The sequence below is a fragment of the Carcharodon carcharias genome, chromosome 9 (genome assembly GCF_017639515.1).
Source record: "Carcharodon carcharias isolate sCarCar2 chromosome 9, sCarCar2.pri, whole genome shotgun sequence".
Taxonomy (NCBI): Eukaryota; Metazoa; Chordata; class Chondrichthyes; order Lamniformes; family Lamnidae; genus Carcharodon; species Carcharodon carcharias.
The window spans coordinates 154,036,326-154,057,886 of NC_054475.1; the positions used below are offsets into that span (position 1 = coordinate 154,036,326).

The 21,561-nt window shown below is 39.3% G+C and overlaps 1 protein-coding gene across 1 annotated transcript in view; it reads right to left on the minus strand.

Annotated features, from left to right (window-relative positions):
* Positions 1–505: 505 nt before the first annotated feature.
* steep1 (STING1 ER exit protein 1) overlaps positions 506–21,561 on the minus strand; it is a 44,969-nt gene continuing 23,913 nt past the window's right edge. Inside the window, exons 4-7 of the mRNA XM_041194766.1 lie at positions 18,685–18,823; positions 5,470–5,559; positions 1,663–1,755; positions 506–923 (exon numbers count right to left, since the gene is read on the minus strand). Of these exons, the coding sequence (XP_041050700.1) occupies positions 861–923; positions 1,663–1,755; positions 5,470–5,559; positions 18,685–18,823 (385 nt within the window). The 3' untranslated portion in view covers positions 506–860. The remainder of the gene's footprint in view (positions 924–1,662; positions 1,756–5,469; positions 5,560–18,684; positions 18,824–21,561) is intronic.

Sequence of the window (21,561 nt, forward strand, 5' to 3'; positions counted from 1 at the left end):
CCCCCTGTCCGCCACGAAGCCTGCTGCCAATGGAAGTGAAAAATTCTTGCCAAAGGATCGGGTAGGATCTAAGGAAGTATTTCTGTTCTCACCCTCCAAAGAAGGCTACCAACGTATATGAGAATCAGTTCAATAGGTACTGGTAGCCATGCAACTGGGGCAAGATGGCCATTCTTTATGTGTGAGCCAATGCAGTATTTTTTGGTAGCTTATTCAACTACAAGGAGCACCGCAGACAATCATCGTATGCACATGCTTTTCGAGAGGAGGTCTCAGGATGTCAATCAGGAATAGGACTCCTGTGTGAATTTTACCTGTTCTCCGAGCCCAGGGACAATAAAGCCAACCATATCGCAGCTGTGTTTTCAAAAGATGACAGAGCATGGACATATCTGCTTCTTCATAAATGAGTTTGTTACAATTCAGCAAACTGACTATGAACAATAGGCCTGAAAACAGGTTATTTGATGCAAAGAATTTTAAGGAGACAGGAGTGTAAAGCTAATTGAGGGAGTGAAAAATATAATTTATTAAAATATAGCAGATGCACAAAGACAGTAAGTCTATCATACAACACACGTGTTTAGATCCCTATAGTACAACTGCAAATATCAAAACACAAGATGGCTCCTTGTTGATACATAAAGCAGCCTTAATATGAAAGTCATTGACACTCAAACATACAAATTCTTCCCTCTCCTTGCCCATCCTTATTCCCTACAGATTACATGAAGCAAGGTACAAATGACCCTGTTTAGGTTAACAGCCGATTCATTAAATGACAAAACCCTTTGAAGATGGTTGGCTGGGCACTTATTATGGGATTATGGGAAGAATCCACCAGCAGTTCATGAAAATATTCATTTGAACTGATTGTCGATTAGGGTGCCTTTCATCTTGGCTTTCTTAGCCTCCAGCTCTGCCTGTAAAGAAAAGAAAACATACAGGAAACGTAAACCCACCTCTTCAGTGAAACAAATAACTATAAACTAATTGGAAGCATTGATGAGAATTAAACAGTTTGATTTATTTTTACAATTACAATAATACGATGGATTAACAATTTGCAGCAATGAATGCCACAAGTTCTAGTGGTCAACTTGATTTTTGATGAATTTGTTCCTCAATAACAATATAGCATATTTGTTATACATTTTGCTGCCTGGACTAAGATCTAGGAAAGAAACCCTACAACAGCATTAGCTGAGCATGCAATGGGTGTGCACTTAGCCTCAGTTCCAAGAACCTTCTGCTATTCGCTGATTTCAGTGAGGCCAAAGAGAAGAAAGCTTTTGCGCGTATTAGCTGTCAAGGCTGAGCTAATTAAGGTCACATTCAATTCTGTGGAATACCACTGGCATATGGGCCAAAACAGACATCTGGTCCAGCAACAAAATCCTAGCTGGGTTATTGGGTATTGCAATGTGCAACGAGCGGCTTCCACCACTAAAGGCATCTTTTGTGAGCAGTGAAAACACTTGAGCCTTTTCTTTTTTAAATGGCATTATGCTGCAGAAACATTTTAAATTATTATTCAGGTTTTACAGTTAATGCTGAGATTTTCTGCTGGTTCCAACTATACAAAAAAACCAGATCCTGAACTTGGACTAATGGATTTCTCACGTTTGATAGGAACTATCGTAAAATTGCTAATGCATTTACCAGTTCCTGCAGTCTCTTCTTGCTCATGCCTTTCCTTTCCAGCTGCTTCTCAATAACTTTGGCATTCTGTGCGTAGGAATCAGCAATCTCCCTCTATCAAATACACAAAACACAAGTTAGCAACATTTAGTGACAATTTCTAATTCTGACATTCAGGTAGGTCTGGCTTGCTTTGAGCTTCTTGTTCTGAGCCCATGACATCTGAAGATTTACAAGGTACAGAGTGAACAAAGGTCTCTTGTTCTATCAAATCCACCCCTTCCACTGGATGAGATTTGAATGATAATGCATACTACTAACATTACTGGAGACAAGAATCATATACAGGTGTTGTTCTCATGTATTGCCTTGGACACAATTAGAATGGATTTGACAGAGAGCTGAAAGCAGCTTTCTCTTTCACTTGGGCATTGATGAATAGCACAGGGGGACCCAAGGGGAAGATCATCCAAATACACAGTCATATATTCTTAGACTTAAAAACTTTTCAGATGTGTTCTTAAAATGCAACTGGACACTAAGGACATCTTATCTCAAATTGGCAGGCAGTAGTGGTCTTTACAGACCCAGGACTAACTAGTTATGGCCTCTTTGGTCTAACTGGATAAACAGCTGTATAGTCTGAAGGAAAAAAGGTAACAATTTCAGCTCATTGGGAGTGGGAACATTCAGTTATCTTAGGTCCAGTTTATCAATTTCAAGCTGTCAAAATGTCATAAGAAGCTATAAAAATGATTCACCAAATAGTATCCTATAATGAAATACAATTTTGGAAAATACATGAGCTAATGTGAATTAACTGCATACTGTTGATGCATACCCTCTTTTGTGCCTTTGTTACCTGTAAACTCCACTATTCCAACACATTCCTTCCTGGACTCCCATGTTTTACTTGCTCTATAAACTTGAGGTCACCCAAAACTCTGCTGCCGATGTTCTAAGTCACACTAGTCTAATTCTCCTATCATCCCTATGCTTGCTGACCTACATTAGTTTCTAGTTATGCTTCATTTAAATAATTCTTATACTTGTTTTCAAATCCATACAAATCCTCACTGTCTCTGTAAGCTCCTCCCAGTCCCATAACCCTCTGAGATATCTGCACTGCTCTAATTCTGGCCTTTTGAGCAACCCCAATTTTAATTGCTCCACCACTGGTGGCTGTGCCTTTGACTGCCAAGGAGCTAAGCTCTGGAATTCTCTCCATATGTCTCTCCACCTCTCTATTTCTCTTTCTTCTTTAAGACGCTCCTTGAAACCTACCGCTTTGAGTAAGCTTTTCATCATCAATCCTAAAGTCTCCTTACACGGCTCGGTGTCAAATTTTGAGCAAATTTTCTGGACCTTATTCTTTGCCGGGACAGCAGAGCATTTGGAGGGTCAAGAATCCATTTTATTAACTGGCGGGCTTTGCTGTGGCTCTCGCCCTGAGCCATTTCATTAAGCATCCCACCTCCAGGTTCCCCAATAAATCAGGAAAGGCAGGCAGGACGGCGAGTCAATTCTGTCAATGGGAGGATTTCTAATTAAAGTGATCGTGACATGGGTCACAAGGATTCCCTCGCACTTGGATTTTTGAGGCTGCAGCAACCACAGGAATGGAGGGGAGACCTGGGAAGGCTGTTTCCTGGGTCTCTCACTCTAACCTGCAGATCCTGTTTCTTGTTTTCAATTTCATTGAAGGCCTATTTCCATAATCTTCTCCAGCCCATTAGCCTCTGAGATATCTGTGCTCCTCTAATTCTGGTGTATTGTGCATATCCAATTTAATCACTCAAGCATTGGTAGTTGCCTAGGTCTCGAACCCTGGAATTCCCTCCCTAAATCTCTTAATCTCTCTACTTTTCTAGCTCCCTTTAAGATGCTCCTTAAAACTTACCTCTGACTAAGCTGCCCTAACATCTCCTTATGTGGCTTAAGTGTCAAATTTTGTTTAATAATGCTTCTGTGAAACACCCTTGAATGTTTTACTACATTAAAGGTGCTATATAAATGCAAGTTGTTGTTGCTATCAGTGTGGACAAAGCTAGTCAACAAAACAAAACAAAGCATAAGCCATCTTTTCTCAGTGGTGTGAATGGCTCAGAAATAAAGACATTTATAATTAAAAGTTTAATTTGGCAGAATAGCAATTACGTGGCACAGTGAAACTATCAATAAGATAACTCAGTAAAGGAATTTTACTTGAGTTCTGATGAAAGGTCATCGATCTGAAATGAGGTTCCAGTAGACCATAAATGCTGGTATGGACTGGTTGGGCTGAATGGCCTGTTATGCTGCATATTCTATCTAATTATAAGTCCCATCATCTTTTTTTAAAAATTCTTTTAAATCCATTAAGTTCCTTGTTTTCATTTATTTTTAAAGATTTCCTTGCACTACTGATATTTTGTCCTCTTCCTCCACTGTGTAAACAGATTAAATATTCATTTAACGAGCTGGCCATTTCTACATTGTCCATTGAAGTCTTGCCTGTGTGTGTCTTCATTGGGGCCACACTTCCCTTAACCACTGTTTCCTTTAATATATTGAAAAAAAAAGTTTGCTATTTAATTTTGATATCCTTTGCAAGATTTTTCTCATATACTCCCCACACCTCATCATTTTCTTTGCATACCTTTGTTGCCTTCTATAGTTCTCCCTGTCCACTGTGTTTGGCAATTATGTAAGCTTGACACTGTCCCTTGCCTCATTTGATGAGGATGATGATTACTTAACTACAATTGTGAAGCCTTTGCCTTTTAGGGCTTTTGTCTCATCCCAAGCACTTCTTTGAATACTTCCCACTTCATCTGTGGGTTTACCCATCAACAGTTGCAAGATTTTCCCTTATCATCAGCTTGTTAACTAGTTCTGGTTTGTTACCCATTATTAAATCTAGCGGAGCATATTTTCTTGTTGAGTCCAAAACATATTGCTCCAGAAAACTGTCCCAAATACATTTGAGAAATTTGCTGCCTTTACAACTTGCACTGTTCTACTTCATGTAATCTATGTGAAAATTTAAAACCTCCTGACTGTGAAATAACCAGGAAATAAGGGTTTTAAAAAGCGTAGTCTTGGAGTGATGGGTGGGTTGCTTGCAAGGCTGGTTATTAATGACCATCTTTAGTGGTGCCCAGAAAGTGGTGATACAAGTGTGCTTTGCCAGGCCTCTTCATGAGCTAGTTAAGGGTCAGCCACACCAAAGTGCTTCCTAAAAAAGTCATTTTCATTCCAAAAACCTCAGGACTTGTGACTCACCCTGCAGGTTAAGCAATGCAGGCTTCAAGGAAGGCAATCTCAGACAATATTTTTCCTAGTTTTGAAGACTACTAACTGGGGCAAGGGAAAGTGGGCGAGGTTAGGTGAATCATAGCTAATTTCACCTGGACAAAGATGCCTTTACAAAATAATGCAAGATTTAAGATTCACTTAGAATAAACATTAAATGACAGGTCTATAGTTTCCTGGCTTTTCCCCTTACTTCTTAAATAGCGGAGTGTCCATTTGCATTTGCCTGATCCAATTCACATCATTTTGAGAAACTGTATGAGGCCATGCTAGTCAATTATGTCCTTAAAAATCGTTGGACAAATTTAAATAGAGATATGGAGAAAAATACAAAACAAGAATAGATGTTAATAATGAATATTAACTATTAATATTACAACTGAGGAAATGTATTGAAGACTACATTGCTACACATTAATATTTGTCAATGATAAATATAATTTTAGTGTTAAATCTGATTTCTAACTAACAAGCAACACAGATTACTTCAGCATATCAATTTAAAGGAAGGTTTTGTTCTATGATGGAACTCACTGCTTCAATCTCCTCTTCTTCCTCATCAATGGTGGACACAGTGACGGAGCTGAATTTACCCATGTCTTTGGTCCTCTTTGTCATCATCACCTGTGGAAGCAGAAATCCAGCCAGTAATTAAGTAATTAAAAGTTGCAAAAGAAAAATGAGCAGACTTTTTAATGAGATAATCTGCTGCCCTTCTATTTTTGGAGGCTGTAAAGGACATATTCACTTGAACTTTATTTCTCAAGCAATAAGTTTTATATTATTTTTCTCTTTTATCTGATTCCCCTGCACTAAGTCTTCAGCCAAGGCTGCTTTTAAGCAGAGAATCATATGTAGGCAAGAGTCATTTTGAACAGATCCTCCATGTGTAGGGAAATCCAGGAGGCAGTGGCATAGCGGTATTGTCAAAGGACTAGTAATCCAGAGACCCAGGGTAAAGTTCTGGGGACCTGGGTTCAAAGCCCACCATGGCAGATGGAGAAATCTGAATTCAGTAAAAAAAAATCTGGTGATGACCATGAAACCATTGCCAATTGATGTAATCAATGTCCTTTAGGGAAGGAAATCTGTTGTCCTTACCTGGAGGCCTGCATGTGACTCCAGACTCACAGCAATGTAGATGGCTTTTAAATGCCTTTTGAGCAAAGGCAATTAGGGATGAGCAATAACATCCCATGAATGAAAGCTTCCCCCCAATGGGACAGCTGTGATCAGGAAAGCCACAAGCCCAGAGCAGTGCATTATCACTCAAGGCCAGAGAATGCAGGAGCACAAGCCAGGGTGCACTCCACTTTCTAGCTGAAATATATTTAATATATGCATATTGTGTAGTATAATGTATAATAGTACTAAAAAGTTACTGCCCACAGTATACTTTTATACAGATTTTATGGCTTGCATGGCTGGTTGGTACAACTTAAATTATTTTCCTAACTGGGTATAAAATTCATGGACACAATGCTGCAAAACTAATGATTTTACTGTAAAATAATTTATATCAACAATTCACTGCTAGAAAGGACATTAACAATAATATATCATGTCACAGTTAGTAACAATGCCAGCATGGTGACATACAGGTATAACTTCAATGCTGCAACATCATTATGGCCTTTTTATTCAGGTCAAGCTGCCTCTACAGTACAAGTGTGCACACCACATGTATACAAACAAACATGTGCACATACACACATGTGCACACAGACACTGCATGCGCACATATGCACAACAGGTCAAAAGGCAAAAACGTTCAATTTGAGAATCATATCATCCACCGACTTCTCAGGTTATTGCCTCTCCAGCAACCAGGAAGACAGCTAGCTGAATAGGAACTTTTTTGTTTATCTTTAGAAATGCTTAAAGGAGAAGACAGTGTCTATTTATTCAAGACTTGACTAGTCCACCACATACCTGGCTAGTCTCCCATATTCTACTCTCCATAAACTTGTCACCCAAAACTAAATTGCCTGTGCCTTAACTTGCACCAAGTCCCGTTTCCCTATCACCCCTCTGCTCCAAAATATTTGATTAATAATCTTCACTATTGTCAATTAACCATTAATGTCAGACTCCAGCAAAATAAGATTATGTATTGAGAAACCACCATGTACCAATTTTGGGCCATTCAAAAGAATCCTTTAATTGCGCAGAAATCCAACTGATATTACTACACAACAACAATTTATATTACAATAGCACTGTTAACATAATGAAACATCCCAAGGCGCTTCGCCGGAACACTATAAACAAAGTATGACACAAGTCTCACAAGTAGAATTGGGCCAGATGACTAAAAGCTTGGTCAGAGAGACAGGTTGTAAGGAATGTCTTAAAGGAGGAAATGAGGTAGAGAGACAAAGAGGTGTTGGGAAGGTGATCCAGTGCTCGGGGTCTAGGCAACTGAAGGTACGGTCACCAGTGGTGGAGCAACTAAGATCAGAGATGCACAAGCAGCCAGAATTAGAGGAGAGTAGATTTCTAGGAGGGATGTGGGGCTGGAGGAGATTAGAGAGATAGGGAGGAGCGAGGCCAAGTACAATATAATCTATAAATCAGTCCCTTATGACATTAGTGCATTCACATGCTATCCCCACTAAAGCCATTTTAAATTCCTCAGGGGGTGGAAAGAAAGAGACATTTTTAAGAAGTCCTAAAAATATCAGCGAATAAATTTCAAGATATTATTCTTCCCATAATTTGGCAACAGAACTGAAAATAAATGTCCGAGAAGCTTTATTTTCCTGTCTCCCTTTCTGTGCTGTCTTTCAATTACATATGTAGTCAATTTTACAGTTTTAGGGGTGCAACCAACGACAAACAACCTACCACATACCACAGCTTACTTAGAAATACAAATGGTTTAATTTGATCCAGCAGTAGCATAAACCCATTGATGAACTGTAACTGGAGTGGCAGACTCTGGAAAGCCAGTATTGAACCACTCTTCCAAAACATATATAGCAACATCAAAACAGATAATTGCATTTATAAGATTGATACAGGGTTCCTAATTATCTATATTAATGAAATCTAAAGTCCATTTCCTCTGAGGAGCAGTATTTGTTTTATGAACTGTCTCTTAGTTTACAAAAATAAATTTTAATTCTATTTTAATTTTCAGTTGCATACTAGGTTCATTATGAAAAGATTTTTCCTCTTTGGATGTTCCAGTGTTACATGTTAATAAGCCAGATTTCAGATTAAAAATCCCATTTTTCTTTTGTAGGTGCCAATTGTTACCAACATTATTCAATTCGCTTGGCGCTAAAACATTTTTTGTTTGGAATGTATCTACATGAGGATCATCAGTGTGGAAAATGGAGCATATTTCCACTCCTTGTGTTGGCATGAAGTACTTAGAGGCTGGATGTGCAGAGACACAGAGGCAGGTTCTCTCTATGTTGCTTCAATGTGCTTAACGCTACCTGATATTGCCATTTCCTACACAAGCCATGCCAATTGAATTTTCATCTTGCATACCCACAATTCGGTAAGTCTGTGCAGTGGACTAATACCACTGGCACTGGGTTGAGTTTGTCTCATTTTCATTCTACATATAAACCATTGCACTGGCAGAGAAGACTTCCATCCTAGCATTCTGAAAAGAGTAACAAGGCTTGTATTATATAGCCCTCATCAAATCTCAACCTTTCTCAAAGTGTTTCACCCACAATAAATTATTTGCAATACAATGACTATCCTTAAGCTGCCAAGCTTGCAGTTGTATTCAAACTTCAGTCCAACAAGCAAAGAAGATAGCTCAAACAATCTGTACCATGCCATTGACTTGCTTGCAAATCTTCTTTTGGCAAGTTTCTCCTGAAGACATTAATGCCTTTTTAGGATATGATTCACCAAGTGCTGACTGCCCCCTAAAACCTCATTCAAATGGCTAATATTTGTGAGCAAGCCTTGTTAGATTCTGTTGTCCAACTTACCATAGGTCATTGGAATCAAGTATAAACCATGTGCCCTTGCAGACAAATATTCTTATTGTCAAATTGCAACAATGATTTTTCCAACTTTTGAATCCCAAATATTGGAAAATTAGAATCAGGAAAAAATGTTGAATCAAGCAACAGTTCTTAAATCAAATAACATTTTGGAACCAAAGAAATGTTGTTTCAGTATATAAGTGAGACAAAAAAAGTTTCCAAAATTCATCTACATTTACAGTTGTTCTGTAAATCCCAAGTAATGAAGCTATGACTGTTAATCCTCCTGCATTAATCCTAATATGCATCAAGGGCATGGAATACAACTGTCAGTTGAAGGTTTTTTGTGGTTATGTTAGTGCAGCAAATCATTTCCTGTTATGACAAAGATGAGTTGAAATTATGCAAGAGTATTTCAGGTTATTGATCAGGTATTTCAGTGGCATGTAGCTAGACTATAGTGATTGCCAGCAGTTTTATATTTCTGACCAACATGTTTAAACACAAAAATAAAATTAGAATTACTTCCATATAGCATAATTAGTTTAGGCCAATTCCCTAATAGAAAATAGCATGATTCATTATAATAAAATAATTGGCAAACAACCATGAATAAACATTTTCTGGAGTAAAATACACTGATATGCATTGTTATGATCCCAGTTGATATTACTACTGGACAAGATCCCAGGGTGAAACCCAGCTTGATAGATCCTAACTTTTATTTTTTGTTTAGAAACGTGGAAGGCGGCTACTGAACAGAGTCACAGGAATCAGCTGATGAACTTTTAACAAAAGAATAAAACATTTATTAAACAAGAAAAGATGAACTATATTACAATACTCCTTCACCCACAACTATACCTGTACAGATATATACAGATTCGTAAGGATAATACAAGTTACAAAAACTATCTTATACTCTCACGTTCACAGTAAGTACACAGTCCATGTAAACCAATTGGCGGCCTGAGGTCAGACACACCACACTCTGAAACCAAGTGACACATGTCACCCCAAACAGATGCTATGGATCTCTCATCAACTCCCCCAGACATGTATCATGAGCCAACCAGTCTCAGTGAAGGGCTTCCAATCTCCACTCTTGAAGAACTCGCTTTGGAATCTTCTCCCAAGCGACAATTTCTCTCAGATGCCTTTCACAAGAGTCCACCTCCAGGGTTCTAAAATCTCCTCCCCATGTTCCTCCCCCTGGATCGCCACGTGCATTCAAGCTTCGTTCCACACACTCTCTCGCTTGACTCAGCCGTGCCAACAGATCACCACTGCTTCACATGCCCATGGTAAACAGGCTGCTGCCTTGGATCTTCTGGCTTCTCGCAAGCCTATTTTGCTTTAAGTCTGCATCCTATAGCTTCTTCCCTTTAAGCTTGGAGCTTTTCTCTGCTCCTCATTCTTAATTTCACTTAATACAACCTTTTCCAGATTCCTGTTCTTTCCTTTTGACTAGGAGGTCTTCTCAGGAACACCTCTGCCCTCCCAACTTTTTCTGTTCTTGGGGAAACCTGTTTCTTGCAGCTCTCTCCTGTCCAGCTTCTCCTAGCTCCTGTTTCCAACTTTTGTTTGGGACTTGCTATCTGTCCCTCTCCTATGCTTCTTCTGCTGACAGCCGCTTAGAGCATAATCCAACTGAACTCAAACTGCTTCCTCTGTGTCTGAGGGTCCCCTTCTGGACCCTGTTGCTGGGCAACAGCACCTTCTTTTCTACCTCGTGTTTGTTTTAACTCCCCTTCAAGAGGTGTAAAACGACATTAAAATGCAGCAATCTTTTAAAGTGAAACTAAAACTCAAGCTCCCCCTTTCTTAACACACAAGTACAGAAATACAAATTAAATTTAAAAATATAACTTATTCCTAACACACACAAAACGAATATAACTTACTTAACTATCTCTAGTTTCTAACAGCATACTGAAATTATTCAAAACCATTAAATTGAAAATTACTCTGAAAGCCTCCTGCCACTCTAATTCAAGCTCTATCTACATATACTTCTGGTTCTTTCTCCCTCATGTACTTATCTAGCTCCCCCTTAAAAGGTTACTCACCTCCACTACTCCTTGTGGTAGCGAATTCCACAGTCTAGACACTCATTGGGTAAAAAAAAGTTTTTCCTGAATTCTTGATTGGATTTATTAGTGAAAATCTTATATTTATGAACTCTGCTTTTTGACTCTCCAAAAATGGCAACATTTTCTGTGTATCTACTCCATTAAACCCCTTCATAAAAGGGACCTCTGTTAGGTCATCCTGCCATCTTCTCCTTTCTAGAGAAAAAAAAGCCCCAGTCTATTCAGTCTTTCCTTCTAATTGTAACATCTCAGTTCTGATATCACCTTTGCAAATCTTTTTTGCACCTGGTACAGTGCCACTATATCCTTCTAGCCAGAATTATACACAGTACTCTATAAGTACAGTCTAGCTAAGGTTCTATATGAGCTACATAATCTCCCTGCTTTTCAATTCAATTCCTCTAGCAATGAAATCCTTCAGCAGTTTGCATTTTTTAATTGCCTAGTTAACCTGTGTTGCAATTTTTAATGATTTATGATTCTGTACCCCTATACCCTATTGCTCCACTATCGTATTGAGACTCTTATTTTTCAAGGAGTATGTGGTTTCCTTATTCCTCCTACCAAAATGCACTACTTAGCAAATATTCTGAAGCTTTATATTTGCAAAGTATCCTGGGCACCTAATGCAACAAGTTACTATTGTTCCAATTTTGTCCTCACTTTAAATCCAATACTGACTTCCTAACAGAGACAAAAGTTCCTGAAGGCAATGCTGCATTTTGGCTCCAAGATCTAAAAGTGGGCAAACAGGTGCTGAATTGAAATAAGAACAAAATTCAAAGAATTTTGAATAAGAACAAAACAACAAGGCACAATAGGATAATAAAAGAAACAGAGGTTAATGTTTCAATTGGGAGCCTTTATTAGACACCTGAAATTAAAAAGATTGTTTTGCTCTCTTGGGTGTTAACTGGCATGATGTGCATTTCCAGCATTTTCTGGTTTTCATTTTTGAATTAGAGAACTTTTATTTCATGAGGTAGGATATGGAGCCTAGACAGGAAAATAGAATTAAAATTCAGATCAGTCATGATCTAATTGAATGGTGAAGCTGGCACAAGGGGCTGGATGATCTACTCCTGTTCCTAAATGAACCATTTGATTTGAGATAAAAACAAAAAAACTGCGGATGCTGGAAATCCAAAACAAAAACAGAATTACCTGGAAAAACTCAGCAGGTCTGGCAGCATCGGCGGAGATGAAAAGAGTTGACGTTTCGAGTCCTCATGACCCTTCGACAGAACTGTCGAAGGGTCATGAGGACTCGAAACGTCAACTCTTTTCATCTCCGCCGATGCTGCCAGACCTGCTGAGTTTTTCCATTTGATTTGAGGCTAGTTTCCTTTTTTGTGTCATTACTGTTGAACCTGACACAAAAACAAAAATTAATTCATACTAGTTTAGACCTAAAGAAACCAGCCTCAATGGATTTTTTTTGAGTGTCAAATGTAAATCATGCCCCCAGCTGGATACAAATACAAACAAATCTGCTCAATTGGCATAAATAAGAGTCAAGCTCATTCTATTGAGGGCTTGACACTAGGGCTTGCTTACTTATCAGATGGTAGGCCTTACAGAACTGCTGTGATGCAAGTGAAGTGCTGATTGTTATATATAGCTTTGCTATTGCAGTTATTCAACTTCAAGTATTTCACTTGCTGAAATGAACATTTTTGAACTTCCATGAAAAGTTAAGTGCAGAATCTAAGCTAACCCAAATCAATCTGATGCAGATAGCAATTTTACAATTTGCTTAGTGTTGGGTTGGGAAACTTTGCAATTTACGGTGTGGAACCATGTCACCAGCGGAATATGGAAAAGAACGCTGCTGGGAGCCAAAATAAAGTAGCCACTACTCTTATTGCAACCAAAGCTTATTGCAGCAGATTTACTGGTGTGCATGGTGTGCATGGCTCCTCTATTTGCCTCATTTTTTTTTGCATATGCAGCAATCAATATTCATTTACAACATTTTGAATAATTCTTAGAAGGCAGTTTTACAGCTAAATACTTGGATGAACCATGAACCTGTGAAATCCCAAAAATGGCTTCAGTTTGAACAGGAATGGGAAAGCAGGATGTAAATACCAAACAGCCAGGTTGGCAGCTGCTATGTTTTTCAGGCATTCAGCACTTTGTTAATGCTTTACTTCCAACTGCAGCACAGCTGAACAGAAAGCAGCATCAACATTAATTCTTTGCCAAATTTTCAAAATCCAAGTGTTAAATTTAAGCCCCCTTTTTTTTGAATTTGTGATATTGAACAAGGAACATTGGGGATGGGAGTGTAAATAACTAGCATTGATTTGACTCCTGTTTGCTACTATAAACAAGGTGTCATTGTCAGCACAGAAGAATGTCAGGATCAAAGCAAACATCAGCAGAATCTCAGCAACAGACAAAAACACCATTGGAAACAAGTTCAACTTGTCCCAGGGACAAATCTCCAAGCTGTGTAGGTCAGCCAAGACGCTTTTAATTATTTTCCCGTAACGTTGTTTGACTGGGGTCATCAGAAAACAGCCCATCACAACTTGTTTCAAGCTCAAGTCTTCGACATGCAATCCTCCTAACATCCGAGCATTACGACATCCTTGAGAATAATTGCATATGCCATCATCTCATGTAAACTTTAAATCCAACTAACACTAGCTCACCTAATGGTTCTGTTAGTATTTGTACCACTGAGTTTGCAGTTGAGTCATACAGGCAGGAACATAAGTTTATTCCCAATCTTTCAGTTAGCTAGATTAGTTAGCTAAGTTAGCTAGATACAACAATGATGAGGTGTTACATAATAGGCTCAGTATTCTGGGATAGGGAAAAACAGTTATCAGGGTACCCCACTCTTGTTTGTTATCCAGTAGCCCCTGGTAGAAAGCATACACAATAATAACTAAGGACAGGTTTGTGATCAGCTGCGATGCCCTGCATGGTCAGGTATTATTGTCAATCACAACCTAGGCTTGCAAATGAAATGGGTGCTCATTACCTGTGGTACTGTATCCAAATCAATAACTTCAGTGAAGAGCAGGAATTTATTTGGGTGGGTGGGGGGGGGGGGGTCAGAGGGAATAAGAGACGAACGATCAACAATTTTCCAGATGCTCCAATGGGCTGTACCTCCAGGTTGATAACCTCAGTATCTATAATAGCCATTCCATCATGTCTTTCCCCTTGCCCACATTTGCTGTTTGGAGATTTGGAAGGGCTCCAATGGTAAGATTTCCTTACATCCTTCCCTTCTCCAGAAACATTTTCTTACTACCTTGGTCTTTTAATATTATTGTCATTCCTAATGCACAGGATGAAATTTTAATTGAAACCTGCTTCACATACAAATGTTACCCTGCCCCTTACAAAAATAAAAACTGAACAGACACATTGATAGCTGAAGTACATTTGAAAGAGGCTGTGTTATCTCACGCTGCACTGGGCTCCTGTCTGCTAGACCTGAAGCTTACTTTATCACGAAAGAATATAAGGAACATTTTGTAAAGTTATCACTATCAAAATATTTTGTTTCTAAGATTTGTTGAGGTAACTGGATTAGTTATTTTTAATTCTTTCATGGGGTGTGTGCAATACTGGCAAGGTAAGCCTTTATTGCTCATTCCTAATTGCCCTCGAGACGGTGGTGGTCAATTGCAAATTTTGTCTCTATAAATAGATTGAGCAAATCAGCAGAGGATATCAAGGTCAGACCAAGGAACAAGTAAAACTATTTTAAAAGGCATCCTGATGAAAAACTGTGGTTAGAGATGGGTTTGAACTTCTCCCAGCAAGATTATATAGGCCTTCTCTTTAGATAAACATTTGAAAATGGAGTTCAGATGCAAGTTGGGCATTTAGTTTGTCAACGCTATTCAATTTTTCCAAAATTAAAAATGTTAAGAGAGTCAAAAAATAGTTGACACAAAGATCCTAAAAGCTCAACCCATTTCTTACTTCTATCATCAAATTAAATCAAGTAAATAGCAGCTTGTTATGTAAGTGACTAATTAGCTTTGACCAGGTTTTTTATTTCCGTTCATTTGTAGTCAACAGTTCGGGGGAACAATCCTGGTTGTTCCTAAAATGTGTTTGGGTTGATTTTAGTAGAAGCAATAAGTCAACAGTTCTCTCAATTCTTGTATTGAACCTGGAGGAGATTGATGATGTTCAACAGGAAATTGGCAGGATATTTGCTAAAATACAACAAAGGGAGTAGTAGACACATAAAATGAACCAGGTTATGAATAATTCAGAGAATCTGAATACATTAATTATTCAAATTAAATATAGGAATTGTTGCCACTTTTATGTGGTAAAAGGAGATTTAAAAGAAAAGAAAACAAACATGCAATTTGCAGTTAATAGACATTTGTCCTGTCTGGAACACTGTGCACCATAACGCCCTGACAATAAAAAAGGCAGTCATTATTTTCCATGCATTTATTCTATAAACCTGACAAGAATTTTTTAAAAATCATGCTGGGTATTAGTATCTTCACCCCCTTCTCAAACTCCACTTTGACCCTTCTCTGTCCTTGCAAGCTACAACCCCAGATCCAACATCTCTTTTCTCTTCTACATTCACCAAAGTGTATCACTTCCAAAATCATGCTTATTTTCCCACAGAACTTTGTTTGAATTTCTCCAATCAGGTTTCTGTCCCTGACACAGTACTGGACTGGGGTGCATTAACCCTCTGATTCCTTTGGAGTCTTTGGCACGACTGACTCAATCCTCGACTCAATTGATACACAATCCTCCAATGCATTTCCTTAACTGTCTAGCTCGGTGGGATTTCCTTTGCTTGGTTTCAACATTGCTGATCCAATCATAGGAAGAAATCTCCAAAAATGGCTTCTCTTCCAATGCCCAAGGGTGTATCAATGGCTCCCCATTTCTTCCTCAGTTTCAGGCTTAATGCTGTCAGCTTCCACATATACACTGACGACACCCAGCTTTACCTCTCCATCATCTCTCTCAGTTGCATATCTTGGATGAGCTGCAATTACCTCCAGTTAAACATTGGAAAAATCAAAGCCACCATCTTCAGCCCTGCCACAAATTCAGTATCCTTTCCACCAATTCTAGGCCTCTGTTTTTCTAATGTCTCAGGTAGAAACAATGTTTGCCATCTCGGCATCCTTTTTGATTGAGCTTGTTTACTGCCTCCCGTCACTTCATCCCACACTTACTGCATGTGCCTTCCAGTTGTCTAGGTCCCATGCTCTGGAATTCCCTTCCTAAATCCATCTGGCTCTCTGCCTTCCTTTTAAATCCTTCTTCAAACTCAGCTCTTTGTCCAAGCTTTTGCTCATGCCTCTTAATATTTCCTGTTTTGCCTCAACGTCCATTTTTGTCAGATTATGACACTGAAGTGCCTTAGGATGTTTTTCCATGTTAAAGGTATATGCAAGTGGAAGTTACTGTTGTTCCCAAATGCCTGACCTTGTACTGAACTTATGAATTCTTCCAATCCCTCAATGGCAAAATGTATTACATGATGTGGACACGACCAATGAACTTGGTTTGTGTGTTATCTGAAGTCAGCCATTGCAGCAGTGATGGCAGTGGTCGATACGAGTTAGGAGCAGGAGTAGATCATTTGGAACCCTCGAGCCTGTTTTGCCATTCATTAAGATCATGGCTGATCTGATTGTGGCCTCAACTCCTCATTCCGCCTACCCCCGATAATCTTTGACTCACTTGTTAGTCAAGAATCTATCTACCTCTGCCTTAATGATCTTGTCTCTACCGTTCTCTGGGGAAGGGAGTTCCAAAGATTCACGACCCTCAGAGAAAAAATTTTCTTCTCATCTCCGTCTTAAATGGGAGACCCCTTATTTTTAAACTGTGTTCCCTAGTTCTAGACTCTCCCACAGCATCCACTCTGTCAAGTCTCTTCAGGATCTTATATACTTCAATAAGATCAGCTCTCAATCTTCTAAACTCTAATGGATACAGGCCCAGCCTTTCCAAACTTACTTCATAAGATAACTCCCACACCGTCCCAGGGATTAGTCGAGTGAACAGTTGTTTCAAAGCTCTTAGGTTAGGAGGAAAGGTTTAAAAAATACAAAGCATTGCTATCCAGAATCTTGTGCTGGAAGAGGCACAGAGGGACACACACTAGGAAACAACAGAATCGGGTTGGGTTGCAATGACCTTCACAAGGCTAGCTGATGGACCCTGCCCAGATGCACATACAAAATGTGTTTATGGTGAGCTGCATTATCAATAGATAAAGAAAGGAAAGAGTTGTAAGTGCAAGAATTCTTTTTAACTGCAAAGAATCTCATTTTACATTGTAAAGTAAAAAGGTACATTTTCATCTTAACAAAATAAGTTGGAAAAATCCTCCAGAAATCTATAAATGGCTGACATAACTATGTAGGTTAGCATCAAAACATAGGAATACAGTATTGGGAGGGGAAAATGTAAATTTAATTACTCCTTTTGTACCCTATTCACGCAAGTTCCCAGCCTCAGTTGCTTGAGGAGCTGCTGAATGGAAGTCAGGTGTTGTACCATAATGGTTCTCCAGCTTTTTTGGTTGAAAAACGCCTGTTCATGTGGACTAGTAATTACAAACACTCTATCTAAATCATAATACTTGATGCAAGACAATTTTTTTAAACTCTCAGCATGTGACATAACTCCAGACTGGTCCAAAGACTCGGGTCAGCTCCTTATTTTGAAGCAGATATTTTCCTATCGCTTCAGTTGCTGCAATAAAATCTTTCTGTTGACTTTCTTTTGCTGCTGCAACATGCCCACAGTAAAAGTTTTATAGAAGAAACTTAAGATGTGAATCTCTAACTTGTCAGTGGTTCAGCGATGAGGCATCATGTGGTGATTAAATGAGGGTCAGCTATAAGCAGCACATTCATGGATTTTTGCAGTACGGTGATGTTTGGAAGCGAGGAGGCATTAATGAGAGCAATGGATAGTCACTGTTTGCTCACAATTATCAGCAATAAGGCAGAAGTCTGCAAACTTGCTGATAATGACTGATGTGATCTTCATCTAATCACTGCATGATGTCTTCAGATGCCACTCATTTGCTTAATTCAAGGGTCATCTGGAAAGTTTCTACAGACCGCTGGGGGTCCAAGGACCCCAGTTTGAGAACTATTGTTGCACTAGAAAATTAGAAGTTCACACATCATTCTGACTTGGAACTATATCCCGTTCCTTCACTGGTACTGAATCACAAACCTGGAACTCCCTCCCTCCCTCACAGCACTGTGGATGCATCTACAACACAAGGGCTGCAGCAGTTCAAGAGGCAGTTCACCATCACCTTCTGAAAGGTGATTAGAGATAGGTAACAAATGCTGGCCTTGGCAGCAATGCTCATATTCCATGAAGGAATAATTTTAAAAAGTCTTTTTACATATTATACATACATATTTTGCTGGGTCAGTCACTTTTGTGTTTTCTTTATTAAAGTAATTAACTATTCTGGGATAATTCTTTTCTGCATTCACCTATTATCCATACCCAAGTCTCATCATTGAAAATATATGTTAACCCCTTAATCTAATAGCCTTGTTCACACGAACATTGAACTCTTTATGTGGTCCTTAATGAGTTTCTATGTATTGTCCCAAGTAAATATTCTTTGTTAGGAGACCCTTTAACTGCTTAATAGTTAATGAATTACAATAAATATGTAAAAATTCCCCTGAGTTTCAGAGGATTACCTTCTTTGGTGGTTCCTGTTTCTGGCTGTATATGCTAGTAGTACCAAACCCTTGGCCAAACTTTACCAAAGCACCGTCCACAATAAAAGTAACTGGAGTATTCTTCTGCTGGTGCTGATAAAAGAGGAGAAGTCCACATCTGCAAAGATACACAATCATCACACTGTACCAGACAGCTTTTTACAATCAAGAGATAAACAAATATCTAGAAGCCTTAATAAGTACCTGGAATTTCAGAATTAATAAACAAACCCACCAGAAGAATAGTACACACTTTAAATCAGCAGCTAAGATGTCACCATCAAAAGTCAAATATTCAAAAGAATGCTCAAAATTTATAATCAACTCCTCACATTTTATTCCCAAATTTCTGCTGCTTCCCTCTGAATGTTTCCACTGGTTATGAATGTGAGGAACTTGGCTTGGTTTCAAATAAATAAAATAACTGAAGCACTTGGAGCAAAAGCAAAGTGATACGAATGTGAAAATACAATTTCAGATATAGGATAGGTCAGCATTTTCCAAAGCTGAAGTGGTTTAATAAGGATTAATTACATGCCTGTGACCTTTGCTGTTAACAACTTAGCTTAAAGACTTCAGTGATAAAAAATCAATTAAATACAATTTAACAGTCTATTCTGGTAATTATCTCTTCAAGCGTTTCTCACTTTTACAGAAGGAAAAAATAAATCAGATCTGACTGTGGATATATTTCACAAGTGAGGTACGCTAAATAACTCATGACATAAGGAATAAATTCCTTTTGTAGCTCCTTAAAATTAAATAATGAGTTATACTACAAGCAGTTTTGAATACCCTCTTTTAGCATTATTTTGCACACAGTGAAATTGAAACTTGTGCTTGGTTATTCCTCCCAAAGTTATATAAAATTTCACTCTACTCTCATCCTACTACTCATGTGATTTTATGCTTCAAATTCAAGAGATTAAGTGGAGTTATAAACATAGAAACTAGGAGCAGGAATAGGCCATTCAGCCCTTTGAGCCTGCTCTGCCATTCAATATGTTCATGGCTGATCCTCTATCTCAACGCCGTATTCCCGTTTTCTCTCCATACTCCTTGATGCCCCTAATATCCAAAAATTTATCAATTTCTTTCTTGAATATACTCAGTGACCCAGCCTCCACGGCCTTCTGTGGGAGAGAATTCCACAGGTTGACCACCCTCTGAGTGAAGAAATTTTTCCTCATCTCAGTCCTAAATGGCGTGCCCCATATCCTGAGACTGTGATCCTTTGTTCTAGACTCCCCATCAGGGGAAACATTGTCCCTGCATCCAGTCTGTCCAGCCCTGTTAGGATTTTATACGTTTCAATCAGATCCCCCCTCTTTCTTCTAAATTGTAGTGAATACATGCCCAGTCGAAGCAATCTCTCCTCATATGACAGTCCTGCCATCCCCGGTATGTTTCCCTGCACAACCATTTTAGCTTCGTTAAGGGGAACTATTTCAACTGCCTTTGAAGTCTATGCAACATATAATCTTATAGACAAATTCATTATAAGCACTGTAAAATGTAACTTTTAACTCTCCAAAACCCAAGACAGGCTAAGAATTAAATGCTGTTCTTAGAAAACTGGGGGCAGGTTTCTGGCTACCTTCTCCCATCCCTGGACAAGATGCAGGAGAAAGCATGTTACCCAAAAGGCCACGCTTTTCACACATCAAGGTCCAACCTCCTTCTCCAGTGGAACCTATTTAATTGTAATTGCTCCCCTGTTCTTGTCTCTTTTGTTCATCTTGAGGTCTAACTATGCCTTCCGTCACACACTTTCCCCTACCCCACCGCACCACCACCACCGCCCCCCTCCCCACCACCCACATCTTCCTACACCTTCATTGGATCAAAACTTCCACAGTCATCAAGCCCAATTCATTCTTCTCCATGACCGCAAAGCTGTGAAATCTTTACTTCACTCTTAAAAGTTACAGATTGCAGGGCAGTTTCCATTTTGGGTGTAGTTGGCAATCCGGGCTCGAGTGCATTAGTTCCGAGTTGCCCCACAAACTCATTAGCATATCACTAAACCTCCTCCGGGGATCCCCAGTATTACAGATGCCAGTCTTCAGCCAATTTGAATCACTCCACATGATATCAAGAAACAGCTGAAGGCACTGGATACTGTAAAGGCTATGCACCCTGACAACATTCCAGCAATAGTACTGAAGACTTGTGCTCCAGAACTAGCCATGCCCCTAGCCAAGCTGTTCCAGTACAGCTAAAACACTGACATCTGCCAGGTAATATGGAAAATTGCTCAGGTATGCGCCGTCCACAGAAAGCAGCTCAAATCCAGCCTGGCCAATTACCGCTCCATCAGTGTACTCTCGATCATCGGCAGAGTGATGGAAGATGTCGGCGACAGCGCTATCAAGTGGCAGTTACTCAGCAATAGCCTTCTCACTGAAAATTAGCTCGGGTTCCACCAAGGCCATTCAGCTCCTGACCCCATTACAGCCTCGGTCCAAACGTGGACAAATCAGCTGAACTCAAGTGGTGAGGTGAGAGTGACTGTCCTTGACATGAAGGCAGCAATTTACCAAGTGTGGCATCAAGAGCCCTAGCAAACTCGAAATCAATGGGAATCAGGGAGGTTGGGGGAACTCTCCAGTGGTTGGGGGCATACCTAGCACAAAGGAAGATGGCTATGGTTGTTAGAGGTCATTCATCTCAGTCCCAGGACATCAGTGCAAGGGTTCCTCAGGGCAGTGTCCTGGGCCCAGCAATCTTCAACTGCTGCATCAGTGACCTTCCCTCCATCATAAGGTCAGAAGTGGTAATGTTTGCTGATGATTGCACCATGTTCAGCACCATTTGCTGAATTGTGAAGCAGTCCATATCCACATTCAGTAAGAC